Consider the following 18,056-nt stretch of genomic DNA (forward strand, 5'->3'; position numbering starts at 1 on the left):
AAACAAGGCCAGAAGAAGCGACTAAGCCACTACTAGAAGTGGGGCGCTACGCGGCCCTCACAGCTACGTGGCACCGCCGATCTGTCTGATATGCCCATATATGGAGATCTCTGTCTGTCAGTCCTTGTCCCTTTTATGCCCATAAATGGAGATCTCTGTTATTGTCAGTCCTTGTCCCTTTTATTCCCATATATGGAGATCCCTGATGTCATCAGTATATGCCCAATTGCCCATATATGGGCACGCTGACATAACTATTCATAGGGGTGAGCAATATTGCAAAAAGATCATATCCCGATTTTTTTCAGGCAGAATCACGATCCACAGGATTATTATTTTATTATGATTATCAATGAAATATATGATGATTATTAATATGTGTATATATATATATATATATATATATATATATATATATATATATATATATATATATATATATATATATATATATTAATATATATATATATATATATACATGCAGACAGACAAATATACATTAATTTGGGGGGTCCTTGACATGAATATGTTTGAGTCCGAGCCACTGGTTTAAACAACATTTAGGAAAGTAGCCCAAATAAGCAACTACACTTTAGAAACAAGCCCCACAGGGCCACAAACCACAACCCGCAACTACCAATATTGAATATTTACAAGCAACTTTACAGAAAAACAAGCCCAAAGTCGCTTATAATATGCGGACATGGCAACACTGACAATCAGTGGTGCGCACACTGTGGGATGTACAACATTATCGGAGGAGGACCCCATCTGTTCCAGCGGACCTCTTCTTGGGGGAGAGCCTCTTTCTTTGGTGTTTCGACCAGGTGGGCGCGGTTTTGAGGTATAGTTTTTATGAGGTTAAGGTTAGGGTTTAGGCATATAACCACGCCCACCTGGGCGAATCACCAAAGAAAATGTGAGTCCCCTCTTCTTGGCGTCTGGCCCAACGGCAACCAATCAGCTCACGACCTGGCGCGCCTTTGTTCAGTGCTGACTGGGTGCTGAAGATGAATAATAACTGGGAGACCCCGAAAACAATGAGATTTCCATTACCCATTTGAGTTGGCCAGTGTAGTGTTCTATTATGCATGGGGGTCTCATTATGAGACCCCCATGCACACATCTCATTATGAGACCCCCATGCACACATACATAATAGAACACTACACTGGCCAACTCAAATGGGTAATGGAAACCTCAACAGCAGCATGCAGACCACCATCATCCACCAACGTCAGTCAGTCAGTACTCAGTCAGTAGGCCTACTTCGGTACGGTCTGGGTACTGATAAAATTGGCAATTTTGTCCAAAATGTTAAAAATAGAATATTCTCAAAATGGTCCTAAAGTAAACATGATTAGAACATGCTTAAACATTCGACGATGAAGGTCTAATATTTCTACAATTGCTACAAAATGCTCCAAAACCTGGATATCCAGTCATTTTGGGGCATCATCACCAAGAAGTTGAAGGATACAATTCATTCTTATAATGAAGCGCATGTTCATATCATGTACTTTACATTACTTAAAATTTTCTTTTAACATCTTGGACAAAATAGCTCATTTTGTATCCCTGTTCATGTGGCCATAGAATAGCCTATATCTGCTTTTAAAACAAGTCATTGTTTTAGTCTGCTACTTCATGTATTTGGTCATAATGTATTGTAGCCTTCATCTTCACGGATTATGACATTTTACTTGACGATTGTCTTTCAAATGACATTGAACATTGGAACAGAAAAAAATACATTTTGGAGTGGCTTTTTGGCTTGCACAGGATATAACACATTTTGTTATATGCTATTCTATAGTGTTTGTTTACAAAGCCTAAAGGCCAGTCCACACCAATGCAACTTTGATCAGACAATGATCAATAATGGTACCATAATACAAATAAATAATGTACGGTCAAAACAGGCCATATATATTTTGGTTAAAACCAAACCTTTTTTGTTAAAAGGTTAAAGCGCTACTGTAGAAAAACAGCCAGGGCATATTTAACAGCACTAGCCTATATATGGAGATCCCCATAGATGGAGACAATCGACTGCAAGTCGTCATAGAGACCCAAACGTGCCATATGTACGGAGTCTGACATCAGCAACCTCTGCCCAGATCTCCATACATAGAGATAACCGTCACGTCCAGGACTGACAGCATAGTCCCATATTCGGGCATAACCGACCGTATAAAAGGCTCGATCTGCCTTAGTTGAGTCAGTCCCAGCAGCGACTCCGAACGAGGTTAACCACTACCAGAGAGAGAAGCATCAATAGAAACCAGTAACAGTTGGTTAGCACAGCCTAAAGCATATTCTCATAGTGGACTTGGATCTGGTTAACCAATCAGCCGATATCAGTTTCTATAACTACATTAGTAATCATTGCTATAGGCCCAGGGTGTTTGTTCAGTGACAGGGGTCTCACTGTCTCTCCAGCTCTATAATAAACAGAACAGAAATGTTCAGGTGGTTTGCCAACTTCAGCCAATCAGGAGAGAGTAGCCTACCCATTTATCAGCTTCAAATTTATAGTGTTCCTTAATCCTTTTTTAATCCAAATTCTTCTGTTAATGTATTTTTGTGTCATCACTTCCAATTTCACTTGTTTGGTCTACTGTATCCTGTGTGTGTTCTCTCTCCTGATTGGATAAAAGTGTTATCCCGACATGAAAATGCATTTGCAAGCTGGAGAGACAGGGACCGAACAAACACTCTATACAGCAATGAGTACTATCAGAAAATAGAGCTATTCAACACTTATTTTAACAAGAATATCACTTACTCTATACCTTTAACAATGTATTACTTAAACATTTGCAAAGCATTTTAATGCATTATGAGCTTGTAGATCGGATGTTTTCGCATTATTAATAATTAATTCATACAGATGCAATTATGCAAAGATTATTGCGATCACCTCAAATAATTGCCATTAGGCGATACTTGTGACAGGCCTAACTATGAGATGTATCAGACACCATTTATGGCCCACTGGCCACTTTCTTAGGACGCCTGTCCAACTGCACATTTACATACATTTCTACTCAGCCCTTATGGCAGCAACTCACTGAATTTAAGCATGCACACATGCAAGACGATCTGCTGCAGTTAAAACCAAGCATCAGAATGGGGGGAAAAGGTGACTTTGAATGTGCATGTCTCAAATGGGCTGGTCTGAGTATTTCAGAAATAGCAGATCTACTGGGATTTTCATCCACAACCATTTCTAGGGTTTACAGAGAATGGTGTGGGCACAAAATGCATTGATGCCAGAGATCAGAGGAGGGGGATGGCCAGACTGGTTCGAGCAGATAGAAAGGCAACAGTAACTCAAATAACCACAAGTTACAACCAAGGTATGCAGAAGAGCATCTCTGGAAGAACAGCGCGTTCAGGCAGATGGGCTACAGCAGTTGAAGACCACACCAGGTGCCACTTCTGTCAGCCTGAGGCTACAATTTGCACAGGCTCACCAAAATTGGACAGAAGATTGGAAAAACGTAGCTTGGTCTGATGAGTTTAGATCATTTCTGCTGTGACATTCAGATGGCAGGTATAGAAGAGAACACACTGGAGCAGCTCGGACAAAGGAACAACAGGGCGTTTACAACATGAATGAATGGTTCCATCCTGCCATGTATCAACAGTTCAGGCCACATTTAAAGTCACATCCTGCCTTGTATCTATGTATATATGAATATATATATATATGTATATATATATATATATGTGGAGAGAGAGAGAGAGAGAGAGATGATTATCAACTGCGATAATGTGCATTTGAACAGGCGTTCATGGCATGGCTGGTGTGTGTGTATATATATATAGGTTTTTTTCTCTAATCAAAAGATTAGAAATTAGATTAATCACAGTTCACACACAGGGGGCGGCAGTGGCTCAGGGGTAGAGTGGCCGGGTAGAGTGAACTGGAAAACCGCAAGGTTCGCAGTTTGATCCCGGGCTGGGGCGCTCCCCTAAAGTTAGTGTCGAAGTGTCCTTGAGCAAGACGCTGAACCCCAATTGCTCCCGGTGAGCAGGTTGGTGCCTTGCATGGTTTATATATATATATAAATGCACCATTTACCATTTAGGCTTGGCATAGTTTATTTGAATCTCTGCCAGTAGCCTAGATCAAATCTGACGATTTCTCCTTGTTATTATGTTCCCACTTGACTAATATGCCACCCTGGGAAGAGACATTGACAACAATTGATCAATAAAGACAAAAGACTCTATTCATTCTGTAACATCTTATTAAATAGTTTTAGGAACAATATAACATTTTGTTGCTACTATAAGTATACACAATGCCTGGTCCAGAATTCTTTGCACACTGTACTCAATTCAATATACATTTATGTATTCTTTACATCTGTTAAAATGTTCTCCACTTTTTTAAATTTAATTTGTATTGATACTGTGTTAACATGAACAGAAAGCAATGTTAGAAAAATACAATATGAAACATTCTAGCAAACTAAAGGTGCTCCACCAACTACAGATTGGAAGTAGAAACAAAATGCATTTACCTTTTCTTTTAAAATAAGTGTAACAAAATGGTGTGCCTTGCAGCATGATTTCAGATTATTTTTTTTTGATTTATTTCTTACAAACATTTGTCTGTAAAATATGAAAATGATGTATAAAAAACAAACAAAAAAACATTGAAATTAAAACACTTTTAATAGATAAAAGTATTATTCTTCAGGTAGTGTCCCCTTCAAAATAACAGAAAGGGATTTCTTTCTTTGTGTTCACTTTATGGCCACCTTCTTAAGACCCATCTTTTAGGGATAGCCTTGCAGAGAAGCACTGGTTGAAGAGGAGAATCTATCACTGTCAAAGCAAAGTAATGTAGTTTCAATTCTTTAACCCATTAAAACCGGGAAAGCATCCGTGTCATTTTAGCTTTTAGCTTTGGCTATTCAAAAATAGCAGATTTACGAGCTGGTACATTTGCTATTTTTGAACATTTTTGAAAAATCTTTAGTTAAAGTGTGAGAACTACTGATTTAGAAGACATTTGTAGAGTCGGCCTCAGGTCTTAATGGGTTAAGGATCATATAATACTGTGTATAGCCCAAACTCATATACAGTGTTCAAAACTTCAACTCTGGCCTGCGTCTCCTGAAAGATTATGTGCCACAAGGTGCCACAAGTTGAAGGTGTAGAGTTAAAGCTACAATCCGGAACTTATTTTAATGAATTAAACATTTGAACAAATCTGTATGGTAAAGTTCAATATACAGTAACTAGCACATCGGCAGTGGGCGGTTGTCTCCATCCTCTTCCATTGAGAAATTTAGACCATAGTGTCAGGTAGGACACCTATTGGTTCACTGACAATGTCTATAAAGTTATTTCCATAGAGTTAGGTTATTTCAAGCAGAAGGCGCACAGGATTGGACACTAGATGGGGCGCCATCTTTATTGTAGTCGTAGATCATTGCTTCTCTCCGTCAGGAGAGGGAGACAATGGACATAAAACTTGTAGCTTTAAATTGAAAGTAAAACTCTGCTGAGCCACTGATATAGAACATTAGAATGGTGAAGCACTTCAGACCAGCAACTGAAACCAATGTCATTCAGCCTGCCAGCAAACCAACAGGCTCTCAAAAAGATGGCCAACCAGTGACTCGAGCTTGATTTATACTTAGTTGCACACTGAAAATAGATGATATACAAGATCACAACACGTCACGATGTGACTCATGGTAAGCTTGTAGATCTGCTATTTTTGGCGCACGACACTGGCGCACAACCAAGTATAAATGAACCCTTACTGTGCCTCCAAAAACCTCAACATCAAGATTTTCAATAGGAGGAAACAAATTAAAATTAAAAATTAAAAAAGTACAATAAACAAGGTAAGATTACAGCAATGTCTGCACTGAAGCAGTGGGGTGGGGAGGGGGGTAGAGATGGAGGGTGGTGAGGAGGGATGTATTGGGGCCATATGTAATATCTGCTTGTTGCATACATGTGGGATGATGTAACAGAAATGGATGAAGGAAGGTGCATCTGTGTGTTTCATGTGTGCACGTAGAAAAATAATTCACAGAAAGCTGACAGAATCGTCAAAGCACTCCTACCGAGCACGGGAGCATGGACGATAAGCAGGCAAATGTATAGTCCGTTGACCTCGCTCGTCAGAAATCAGATATTTTCGTCATGTTTTGCAGTTGAAAATCAGTTATTTTTGGTGAGCGACGCGGCCATATTGTAAATTAGGCTTAAATGCCCTCTGGCCCTGTTCCATGCTGTCCTGACCCAAGGGGAGGCAGCATGGGCGATGAACACACAGAGGAACACTTCCTCATCACGTACAGAGTGGCAATTAACACTGCTTCTACGGTATATTATGCACGCGGTCAGGAAACCCTGATCACAGTTAATTAGTTGTGATTGGAATATCATCTCTACAGAACGATGAGCATTGCAGATTAGTTGCTGGATGTAGTTGCTGTTCTTTCCTCAAAATCATTAAGGCCCAAGAAATAGTATCAAACCACGAACTGGTTTAACCACTAGTTTCAAGTTGTTGGTTTATTTAATATTTGATCATAGATTCTGATTCTGGCATGAAAGTCTGGTGACTTAAACGTTCACTAAACCGTGACATTATGGTAACTGCTGTCCTGATACGCTCTGGCCTACTATTTACCACAAATATAAAAACAGTACTTATGATACCTGTATAAAGGTCTTGACACTGGAATCCCACTAAAGCGGCCCAGTTCAAAAGTGTTTCATAAAAAAAATAAAATTAAATAAACAATCAGCTGATATGATATGGAATGAACTGTAAGCACCCAACACTGTTAGATGCTATCTTCAGAAGAATGTGTATGCCCCCCTGCAGACTGATCAAGTTACAGTAGCCTACTTGCTAGCCACTCTTAGCCATGTCTGTAGCTCAAATGCAGGGCAGAACTCTCATGGCGTCTTTTACAGGGCAACACAAGTAAACTCTAAACATCTGATAAATATCCACTGTATTGTTGTACAAGAGGCACATAAATGTGCTTCAAATAATCTTCATTCAACAAAAACGTTCTCATAAATAAATAAATAATTCTACCAAAGAGATAAAAGGCAAGTAAGTCTTGGAGATTTCAAATGAACCTGCAGCAATGTCATGACATTTGCCGTCAACCTATTTGTTTTTTCTTTTTGGTGTAACAGTGATCAAGAGAAAACACGAATTAAGCACAAAAAAACAGCACAATAACAGAAGAGAAAGCATTTTGGTTTCACAAAGATCTCAGTTTGATGGAATATATTCTAAATTCTTTAGCAGTTGTTGCCCTAATGTTTATCTTTAAACTTACGCTATCATTTGAAATGTTCCAATTCATGAACTATTCAACCACTTCTCAGCAGAGGCAACACAACTTGGACAAATCCAGGGTTAATCTCAACCCAGGGTCAGGGTAAGGTCATGCAGACACTCACAGCCAGAGACCTAGCATTACATGCAATCCAGTCTATGGTGCAGTGACCCAAGGCTTTCTAACCTGCCAAATGATGCTGCGCCAGGCCAAGACGGCAGGAGGCATGGATAGTAACAAATATTAATAGTACGCGCCACACAGATGAACTGCAGATTTGAGGGGCACAAGGCCAAGTGGTGAGGAGTAAGATGACAGAGAATAGGAGAAATGGATGGGAGGGATTGTCAACACTCAAACATGTGAACCATGTCAACAATATAAACGATGACATCAGCAACAATCATCATAATGATAATCCATAGAGTTATAAACAGGAGATGCAAGACAATACATTGTACAGTCTGTGAGCCATATATATATATAGAAAAGAAAGAAACGTATCTTCCATCCCTACTTTCACTAACACGTTTAAATACCCCTCTCTTAATCCAAACCAAGCCAGAATGTCCACTTATTTAACCCAAAGTCTTACACCATATCCATGCAGCCATAGAATTTAGTGCTCACTAGGCCATTAGAGCACTTCATCTCAGATAGTATTAAAGGCTATCACTAGAGTCTTAAGGATTACAGTGCAGTCAATCATGTTTGCTCGTCCTGAAGAGTGGAGCAGGAGTTAACTCCTAATCATTAATTCAGAGAGCCCGTACGTTATGGACTACGGAACCGTGGGGCAGTCACAGGACAGATATTGTTTATATCTAACCTGTCTGAGGTGGTAACGGTCAAAAAGTAAAAAAGCTTTGACAGGGTCACTTGTTTGTGCACTGGTTAGTGGGTACCAATCTCCTGTTCCAAGCACTACACTGGTGTTGCCAAGTTGAGTCGATAATGATATCATAACACGCCTAAGGCATTGTACTGGTCATTCTAAACCTGTTAAAACTAACATATGCATGTGCCTACATATATCATAGAGGTCCTAGCCTACAAAAAACAAACATACAGACAAAAAGGTTAAGGTTATCAGTGAAATACAAAGGTTACCTAAACTCTACAAAACGTTTGCAGGGATTGCACATTTAGGGTTGCAAAACAAGGGCATTTCGCTCCATGCTGAAGCGACGTAGATGCTAATTCCCATTTAAGCATTGAATGTGAGGGAATGTGTCCATGAGAGGGGTTTGGTGGCATTAGTGGATCATGCATAAGATAATGCAAAGGACTGCGGGCAGAAACATGAATGAAAGCCCATTTTCAAATGGGATATTGTAACCATTACTAACACTCTTCCTCATTTAGAAAACAAGGGACTGGGGGATGTCGGACCACTCCCCTCTGCTTACAGGTATTTCCTCTCCAACAGAGGATACAGTATGGTATTTTGGTATTTTAACACGTCTGAGAATTTTGCCAAAGGCCAAATGGAGTGAGCAGTGGAGTGACATTCTATTAAGTTAACCGTGTGCTGATCTGTGTTTGAGTTTTTTTAAGAATTCATAACACTCCTTATAAATGTTCATAATAAGCATTATGACCAGCACATTGTAACTACAATACCATACTTAGTTGGTTATATATTACTGTATGTATAAAGACACTTTATAACTGACTAAGTATGGTAGTTTGTGCTGTTCCGTTGAGCATATGCATTATGACCAGCACTTATAATACTTCATCAACCTTGTTATAAGTTGTTATGCATCATTGTAAACGTTAATAACGTTTATAACGAGTGTTATGAAACCATATAAGTGCATATGATGCATTAAAATGCAATTATAATGCATTATAGACCCCACCTTTAAGTAAAGTGTTACCAAAACACGTAATGGCTGCAGGCGGAAATCGGCGTGGCCTGTCTGGAGGTTTTTACTGTGGTTTTGTGTGTATACAAGGGTTATTGAGTTTAAAAAGTGGTTACTTCTGAGTTTGTAAAGGTTCATGAGATGGTGGTATTACTTGATTCATGCACCCTTTGTAGCGTTTGATTTTTGTTATTTTCATTTAAGTTAATATTTGTATTGTCTGGCCACTGGCATCCCTTCGTCATGATACAAAGAAGATTTTGACTGTAGACCTACAGTTCAAGAGTTATAGGCCAAAACGTGAATGGCCCTGTTATTGCACCACCATGAGGCCAATTTGAAAAATTTGGGGCAGAGGTTCTTCCTTAGTCTACTGGGAGTGTGCGTGCAAAGCTATCAGTCCAACGGTGTCGGAGATTAGCTGTTCACAGACAGACAGACGGACACACAGACAGACTCACAGGTCCATTAGCATGACCTAGCCAGCTTACGTGCATTATGGCTAGAGCCTAACCGATATCGACTTTTTTGACAACATCGGTATTGGCAATTACAGTATGTGGCCGATGTGTCCCGATTTTAAGCACTTTCGAACCGGCTATTTTGGGGCAAAAATTCAACTATTAAAAAAAAAATAGCTGATCTACAAGATCACAATGTGTCATGATGCGTTGTGAGCTTATAGATTGGCTTTGTTTTTGATAGGGCTTAAATAAAATTAAGTTCAGTTCATGTGTTTAAGAAGGCTGCATTCCCAGGCGGCCTCTCTATTCATTCAGCTATGCATATTGAAGTTAAATATACTTAATTAAAAAAGAAAAATCTATCAAAAGGTTTAGCTGTAAGTTTAGGGACTATTGTGTGCATGTGTGAGCACAATTCTGATGTGGTTATAAAAAACAGTGAGCCGACAGGCAAACAATTACATTTTGCATAATCCCCAACTTGCATTGTCAAATCTCCTTTTTTCAGGAAATTATACTTCCTAACAATCGTCTTGGGCAGTACAGGTTCTTTGTAGGGGGATTTAGTCACTGGCTTTACGATTAGAAGTGATTCTACAAATTGTTACAGTCGTCGCATTGAGCCTTTTGCCGAGTGAGATATTTAGCATCGTCTCATCTGTATTAAGGGACAATGTGCAAGCAAATAAAAGCACAACCCAGACATGGAGAGCTGCATGCATTCTTGCATACAGACACGCGCAAACACACACCTGACCAAGACCTGACCTTGTGAGTTAATGATGGCATAATTTAAAGCATGCTGTGGATTGCCATAGCATGCTCATAACAGCATGGATAGAAATGACAAAGGCAGTCCTAACAGAGGCTAAATCTTGACAAACACATGGCCGGGGGGGGGGGGTTGGCACATCATATTGCTTCCATAGAATCCACAAAAAACTTTCATTCCCACACCCCTTCCCAACTCCCACCTACTGTACTACTCCGTTTGCTCCCAAGCCTCCTGACTGTCTATTATACCCCGCTCTCTCCCTCCGCTGCTATCCCACCCCCCCCTTTCCCCGTTTCTGCATGTCCCATTCGTCTGGCACAGGCCCCCCGTAGTGCCCCCCACTGGTGGCCTGTGAAGGTGGGGCTGATGGGGATGTGCTGGAAGACTTTGTGTCTACGGATAAAGTCCATGCCAAACGGCAAGTCGTAGGATCTCATCCCCTCCAGCTCGGAGGCACTGAGCCCCCCGATGCCGCGCTTCAGCTTCTTGATCCCACGTTCTTCTGGAGTACCTGTAAAAGGGCGGGTTGAGGGCCAAGAGGAGCATTAGGTATGATGTCACACCGGTTTGAGCAGCTGTAACGCTTGAAACCCACCAGGTGCGCACATGAGTGCGCACCTGGTGGGTTTCACCCGCTATGGCCAGGTTTGGCGAGAACAGTCGTGCTCAAATCAGTGCGCTCCATAAAGCACATTTTTGGTGGGTTCCCAGCGTAATAGGGCTAAAAAGTTAACGCCCACTTTCAGAACAGCTCCGTTTCTGCAAGTGAATTTCCCATTAATTTACTCAGATGTTTCAGAAAATCCTGATAGAGTTTTGAGTTTTAAGCCTGGAAACAAGCTAATCAACTGTGAGATGAACCATGGCCATAAAACATTTTATTCAGGTAAATGTGGAAAATGAGTTAATGAACAACAGTATTAATTTCAATTTAAATTGTGAAAGATGCATTTCCAACAACTTTCTTCTTGAATTTAAAGGCATAGTAGGGAAGTTCAGAACTAAACAAACACCGCCACTCCAGCAGTTCTTTTCCCCGACCACCAGGGGGTGACGCAGGAGCGAGTTCCATAGAGCAAGGGTACATTTCAAGGAACCGTGCCCCAAACAGGTTGCTTTATTGGGATACAATATGCGGAAATGCCTGCCCTGCTGGTTCTCTGAATTTTTATTTTTAAATAGGCTCTTTCATGATAAATTGACCACATATATGAAGTTAAACAACTACATTCTATCCACACGCTATCTTAAAAGTAAATTCGGTGCCTCAAAAACGAAGTTTGAGAGCGTTTTAAAACCGAAAGTAAAACGTTCATACGGACACGGACGCGCACGGACGCGCACATGCGTGCGTTAATTTACGTACCGGACATAAACATAGAACACATAAACATTAGGGAAAATACGGATTTCAGAAGGAGGACTGTGTTTCAGTGCATTAAAACACCCCAGCATCATTATATAGTGGCTGATAGAGGGGAAAAAATGCAAAATATATATATATATATATTTTTTAAATTTAGGCTTAATGTTCCCTACAATACCTTTAACCTTTGTCATTATAATTACGTTTGTTAATAACAAAAAAAAATCTAAAAATCTAATCAAATCTGGACCCCTTAAGGATACAGTACTGTAGTAGAATAAGATTATTAACACATTGAGTGCCATAAACGGTCCGGACCGTTTTTGAGAAGCCATGCGTCATGTGCCATAAACGGTCCGGACCGTTTTTGGCCCATTTTTTAATATATATTTTTCCCACGTGGGGCGCTCTAACAAAACTTCATCCAAGGAGTCTCTGAGAAGGAGAGGCCGGATGTCGATCCATGTCAAAAATGCTTCGGCCGCTCCAATGTTAACTCCTTGACTAAAAGCTTAATATCTCCATTTCTTTTTAACGTGGTGGAAGTGAGACGTTTTCGATTGCCGATCACTCTGCAATGGCGGATCGCGTTAGAAATATTATTGTTCCAGGCGTTAGTCGGGACCCTCCGCCGTCTCGCACGCACGCTTTGTTTACATGCACTTCCGTGTCGGGCTTCTACAGCACGAAACATATCAACGTAAGTGGATGGAAGATATGCTGGCACTGAACGTACCCTATTTTAATAAACCTCTGGCACACAATTTGTTAATTGCATGCATTTGACTCATGGCGGTGTAGAGCAGACTGGAAGACTTACCCGGGATGGTGTTGTCCAGAACGAATGCAACGGAGCCACCAACGAACATGGCAGTGGTCAGCAGCACGTTCAGCACCTGGTCTATCTCAACGATACCTGAGAGATTGGGCGAGGGAGTTAGCCATTATTAGCAGTAGATTGAAAGGTTTTGCTTTTCCTTCCATATTTACAATTTAGCCATTTAGTAGTCACTAATAAATAAATTAAACTACTTAAACCCTACTGTATATACTTCGTTGACTGGGGTCCCCAAGGGCTCTATATGAGGTCCCCTCCTTTTTTCAATCTACACAAAATCTCTTCACCGAAAGTAGCCAATCTACGGTACATGCTCACTACTTGTCGCAACGCGATGTGTGGTGAGCTTGTAGATCTGCTATTTTTGACAAATGTTCGCCTATTACGACATGACCCGAAAAAGGGATGTTAGAGTTTGTGTGGTTAAGAGCAGACATTTGTATTCAGATTTACGTGCTCGGCTCCACTCACCGGTGACCAGCGGATTCTCTTTGAGGTAGCTTGGCAGCACAAGGCCGAAGAAGATGGAAAAGCCAAGGACGAAGAGATTCCGGGATGAGTTGAGGTCCACGAACTGCAGGTTGGACAGCCCCACGGCCGTGATCATGCCGAACAAGGTACAGAACAGTGCACCCAGGACAGGGTCGGGCAGAGAGGCAAACAGTGCGCTGAATTTGCCCACGAGCCCCAGCAGCAGCATCATGGCCGCCCCGTACTGGATCACGCGCCTGCTGCCCACCTGGAAAAGCCAATCAGAGACCAACGGGAGGTTGTCAGGGAAACAGGGGAATGGGGAGGCAGTGGTAGTTATGTGGCGAGTTGGGTGTGTTGTAAATGCATTACCTTTGTGATTCCCAGCACGCCGATATTAGGACTGGAAGAGGTGGAACCGTTGCCTGTCCCAAACAGGCCGTCCAGCACACAGGACATGCCCTCGACAAATATCCCCCTATTGACACAAGCAAAATGGACCACAAGGAGAGTGCCAATAAATAAAGATCTTTAAATGGTCTTAAAACTTAAGTTAAAAGAGTAGTTCACCCAAAACGATTCTTATTTTCTATCAATTACACATCCCATGAAGCCTTGAATTCATTGAGATTTTTTTGTTTTTGTCGCATTCCTAAGCCAATAAATTTGATGAGAGACGTCTCCGGTAGAGTCTCCTACTGACCGATGACCTGTTCATCAAATTATTGGCTCAGGAATGCGACAAAAACCAAAAAAATCTTGGCTTCATGGGCTGTGTAATTGATAGAAAATAAGTAATTTTTTGGGTGAACTACTCCTTTAAGGAATACGGCAAGAAGGACATTAAATGCAGACTTACCTGTTGATCGCATGGATCGGGGGTGGAGGGGCACAGGAAAGACGTGCACAGGCATAATAATCTCCAATAGACTCGATGATGCTCGCCACCACCGCACTCATCATGCCAATAACCCCTGCAACCGTAACCGTTGGGACACCCCACTGAACTGTAAAGATAAAAACCACAGAACCTGCTAAGTGCTGAGAAAGAGCAGTTGAAACCAAATCTATGAACCGTTCAATGTACAAAATTCTCTCCAGACCATGCTTTAATATGTGGTTTAAAAAAAGAACCTAACTCAGAATGAGCATGTAATAATAATAGCTTAGATTTATAGAGCGCTAAGTACCCAAAGTCGCTTTACATAAAAGAAAAGGAAAGAACTAACGTATGTGTAAGTCATTATTAACTCTCTCAGTGCCAATGAATTATAAAAATATGTTCATACTGTGCCAGCAATTTTTTTAAAGTAAAAAAATAAAATAATAATAAGTTAAACAAGAAGTGAATGGAGCAGCAAATCAAAAAAAAAAAAAAAAAAAAAAAAATATATATATATATATATATATATTCATTTATTTTTTATTAAAAACTTTTTCTTGGCACTTAGAGAGTTAAGTTGATATGTCAATATATCACAGATGTCTCTTGGACTTGAGGAGACATTAGGCTACAGTAGGTGGCGTGATTCGGACCACAGAAGCACGGCCACTGCGTTGTCTCTATGTGATGTTTCGGTGTGTCAAACACTAATTATTTGGCTGGCAGGCCAATGACTTGACGTAAACCAAATTGGTCAGATAATGCGTAGACATAAGAGAATGGAGATGAGACATAACACAGACCATCCTGTCTGAGCCCTCTCCACACCCCCTGACAGACTTACAGGGATAAGGGACCTTGAACCATGGTGCAGCTGCTAAGATGCCCTGACGTGCGTCCGTGCGGGCGTAGTAACCGTATTTATCCTTCTCTGGTGGGAAAACGTCGGTCACAGTGAAAATGAAACACAAACCCCATGAAACCAGGATAGCCATGATGATCTGGAAGAGAGAAATAAGACATGGTTGCACATGTGGCTAAAAATGAATATTTTTTACCGTTTTCATTCTTGCTACACTAGGTTCATAGTATTCTCGTTGAGAACCACTGCCTTAATGCATCTTTCAACATGTAAGACAAGAGGTGTAACTCCAGTTGTTGGGGCTATCGCATGACGAGAAGCCAAGAAGTCAACATTCTTACTGTAAAGGTGTGATATAAAAAATATATAAATCAACAGGATGCCTTTTGAGAACACATGGACCTGCCTACATCCTTTTGTAGGCAGGTACAAAAGGATGGGCACATTAATGTGGCATAACCTTTTGTGTAAATGCCGTGCCTGTCATTTAGTACATCACCAGCAGGGGGCAGAAAGAGACAGATTTATAAGCAGGTAGCAAGCGGGCAGGGGGTAAATCTAAACTCCTGGGGGGAATGAAAGCCATAATAGCACCAGAAGCTGAATTATTTGAAAGTTAGATGAGAAAACAAGCAGTGCTCAGACAGGAATAGTTTGTGAAGAGGGGGAGGGGGGCATCTGATTGAAGTCTGAACTTTCATGAATGTGCGCTTACAGGGAACATCTTGAAGAGCTGTAGCCTATAAGAGGTCCATCCTTTTTTGGCCTTGTAGACTGGAAGGGGCAACTGGACGTCTCTGGCATACTGGGAAAACAGTAGCACCAAAAAGATAGTCCTACAGAGAGAGAGACATTCAGTCAGTGGCTAAAAAGTAACCACCCAATGCAAACATTTCTCCGGTCAAACTCATCGTTCTTAAGACTTTACACCGGCTCCCTGTCTATCAAACAACTTATTTAAAAATTCTACCGTTGGTTAAGCACCGACTGGTTTAGGGCCAAAGTACATTTTGTGAGACATTATCTTGAGCAATATCATGAACCATCCAGATCTCTCAGGTCATCTGGGACAGATCTACGTGTTGAAGACTAAAGCGCTTTATGCGTTTCTATGCAGCACATATCTAGGGACAAAACTGCAGGTCTGCTACAACTCAAATATTCTTAATCAACGCTACAGTAAACAACTTTCTGTTAGCCACTGCTTTTTACTGCCGTCTAATTTTATTTTAACTTTTTTATTATTATGACATTATTATTATAATATTCAAATGTCTTTATGTTTCCTTTGCATTCTTAATGATCTCTGTCTTAATGTTTAAATGCTTAATGTTTTATGTAAAGCACTTTTAATTGTGTTGTTCAAATGTGCTATACTAATAAACTTTCCTTGCCTCAACAGGAAATACATGAAGTGAAAGAATACCTAACCTATGCAAAAGGTAATAAGTGAAGTAAGTATTTTAAACCCTGGTTCAGGTAAGGGTTTAAATGTGTATTGTAAGAGCATAAACAATCACTCAAGTTAAAGAGAGAGGAACAGCATGTGCCTTTAGTAAAGGTTAGTGTTGTTGTAATCTAAATCTAAACATTTCAGCCATGCATGGATAAACCTGGTGAACTCATCCTGTAATAGCCGTGTCTGTAATACTCATGGCTTTGCAATAATTCCCTACTATTACTGGGGGGATTTCTGTTTCTTCATCCATAGATCCCAAGAGGTACCTCAGCCAATCAATTAGTTTTATTGCCAGGGAGGGAGCAAATCAGAGGCTATTACCAGAAGATACACTGGTCTCCCAGGGGGAGCATGGTGGAGAAGAATTTGTACTTGGTTGCACGACGGTGTCGCACACCGGGAAAAAAGCACATCTACAGTACAAGCTCACAACGCATCGCATCACGATACAATGCGTTGTGAGCTTGTAAATCGGCTATTTTCAGCACAGAACACCGGCTCCCAAAAAAGTATAACAGGGGCTTTAACAGTTTGACTACAAAACATCCATGATGACACAGCAGGTTCTACCAGGTGGATTTCACAGCTTTTCATTTGACACAAACAACCAAAAGTGTCTGCTTGTACCTCATGTTAGCATACTCACAGCATAGCGATGCCCCAGTGTTTACCGGCCCTCTCGCCTGCGGCCCGGAAGCCGGACAGGCCAATGAGGGTCACAGTAGGGGTGATGGTCAGGGGTCCAATGTACTTCAGCAGGAGCCCCGGCAAGCCCAGCGCTCCGATGCACACCTCGATCGAAGATGACACAATGATAGCCCCCTGGATCTGTAACGATAGAAGATAAGGATCATATATTGCACAATTAAGTCCACAAAAACCAAGAATGAACTGCAAACACACACTTGCGGTCACTTGACCATGACGTGTAGCTATGGGTTTTAAGAGCTCCTGCACACATCAACCATGTGCAAAGTTGCAATCGGACGCTGCGTTCATCACAATCTTAGCCAATCAGGATGGAATATGACAAATGAAACAGATCTGTCTTGATTACATGACCATAGAGATCATGTGTACCGATTTGCGTGAAATTTGGAAAAAATCTGAAGGAGTAATATAAGAAAGAATATTTTACACAAGTCGGCCTCCTGGTGGCGCTAATAAAGGCAGATGTGAAAAATGCAGGGCAAAGGTTTTTCCTTGGCCTCTAGGGATTGCGCATACAAAGTTTTATGCAGATCAGTGCATTTATAGGTAAAAACACGACTCGGCCTGTTATAGCGCCACCATGAGGCTGATTTAAAATAAATCCAAGTGGCATTTCTTCCTCGGCCTAGTGGGAATGTGCATGCAAAACTTTATGAAAATAGCACGCTGTGTTCATGATTTGAGGCATTTTATTCAAAACTGAGCACTCCTGCAAACTTTGGAAGCCAATCTTAGCCAATCAGGATGGAATATGAAAAATCTGAAAGACCCGTTTCGTTTAATGACTATAGAGAAACTGTGTACTGATTTGCGTGATGTTTGTACAAAATCTGTAGGAGTACTGTCAAAAACATTGTTTTGCACAGATCGGCATCCTGGTGGCACTATAACAGGCCCATGTGAAAAATTTGGGGCAGAGGTTCTGCTCTGGCATTCAGGGAGTGTGTGTGCACAGTTTCGCTGCCATCATGCCAACAGTGCCGGAGATTAGCTGTTCACAGACGGAACCACACACACAC

The 18,056-nt window shown here is 41.0% G+C and overlaps 1 protein-coding gene across 2 annotated transcripts in view; it reads right to left on the reverse strand.

The window, feature by feature from the left end:
• Window positions 1-4,219: 4,219 nt before the first annotated feature.
• slc23a2 (solute carrier family 23 member 2) overlaps window positions 4,220-18,056 on the reverse strand; it is a 57,927-nt gene continuing 44,090 nt past the window's right edge. For both annotated transcript variants that reach the window (XM_084055008.1, XM_084055007.1), the window contains 8 exons: window positions 16,973-17,154; window positions 15,583-15,703; window positions 14,850-15,006; window positions 13,982-14,129; window positions 13,495-13,600; window positions 13,123-13,390; window positions 12,634-12,729; window positions 4,220-10,958 (listed from right to left, as the gene is read on the reverse strand). In XM_084055008.1, coding sequence (XP_083911134.1) covers window positions 10,690-10,958; window positions 12,634-12,729; window positions 13,123-13,390; window positions 13,495-13,600; window positions 13,982-14,129; window positions 14,850-15,006; window positions 15,583-15,703; window positions 16,973-17,154 — 1,347 coding nt within the window. In that variant the 3' untranslated portion in view covers window positions 4,220-10,689. The remainder of the gene's footprint in view (window positions 10,959-12,633; window positions 12,730-13,122; window positions 13,391-13,494; window positions 13,601-13,981; window positions 14,130-14,849; window positions 15,007-15,582; window positions 15,704-16,972; window positions 17,155-18,056) is intronic.

The sequence above is a fragment of the Gymnoscopelus microlampas genome (genome assembly GCF_963454915.1).
Source record: "Gymnoscopelus microlampas genome assembly, chromosome: 4".
Lineage (NCBI taxonomy): Eukaryota > Metazoa > Chordata > Actinopteri > Myctophiformes > Myctophidae > Gymnoscopelus > Gymnoscopelus microlampas.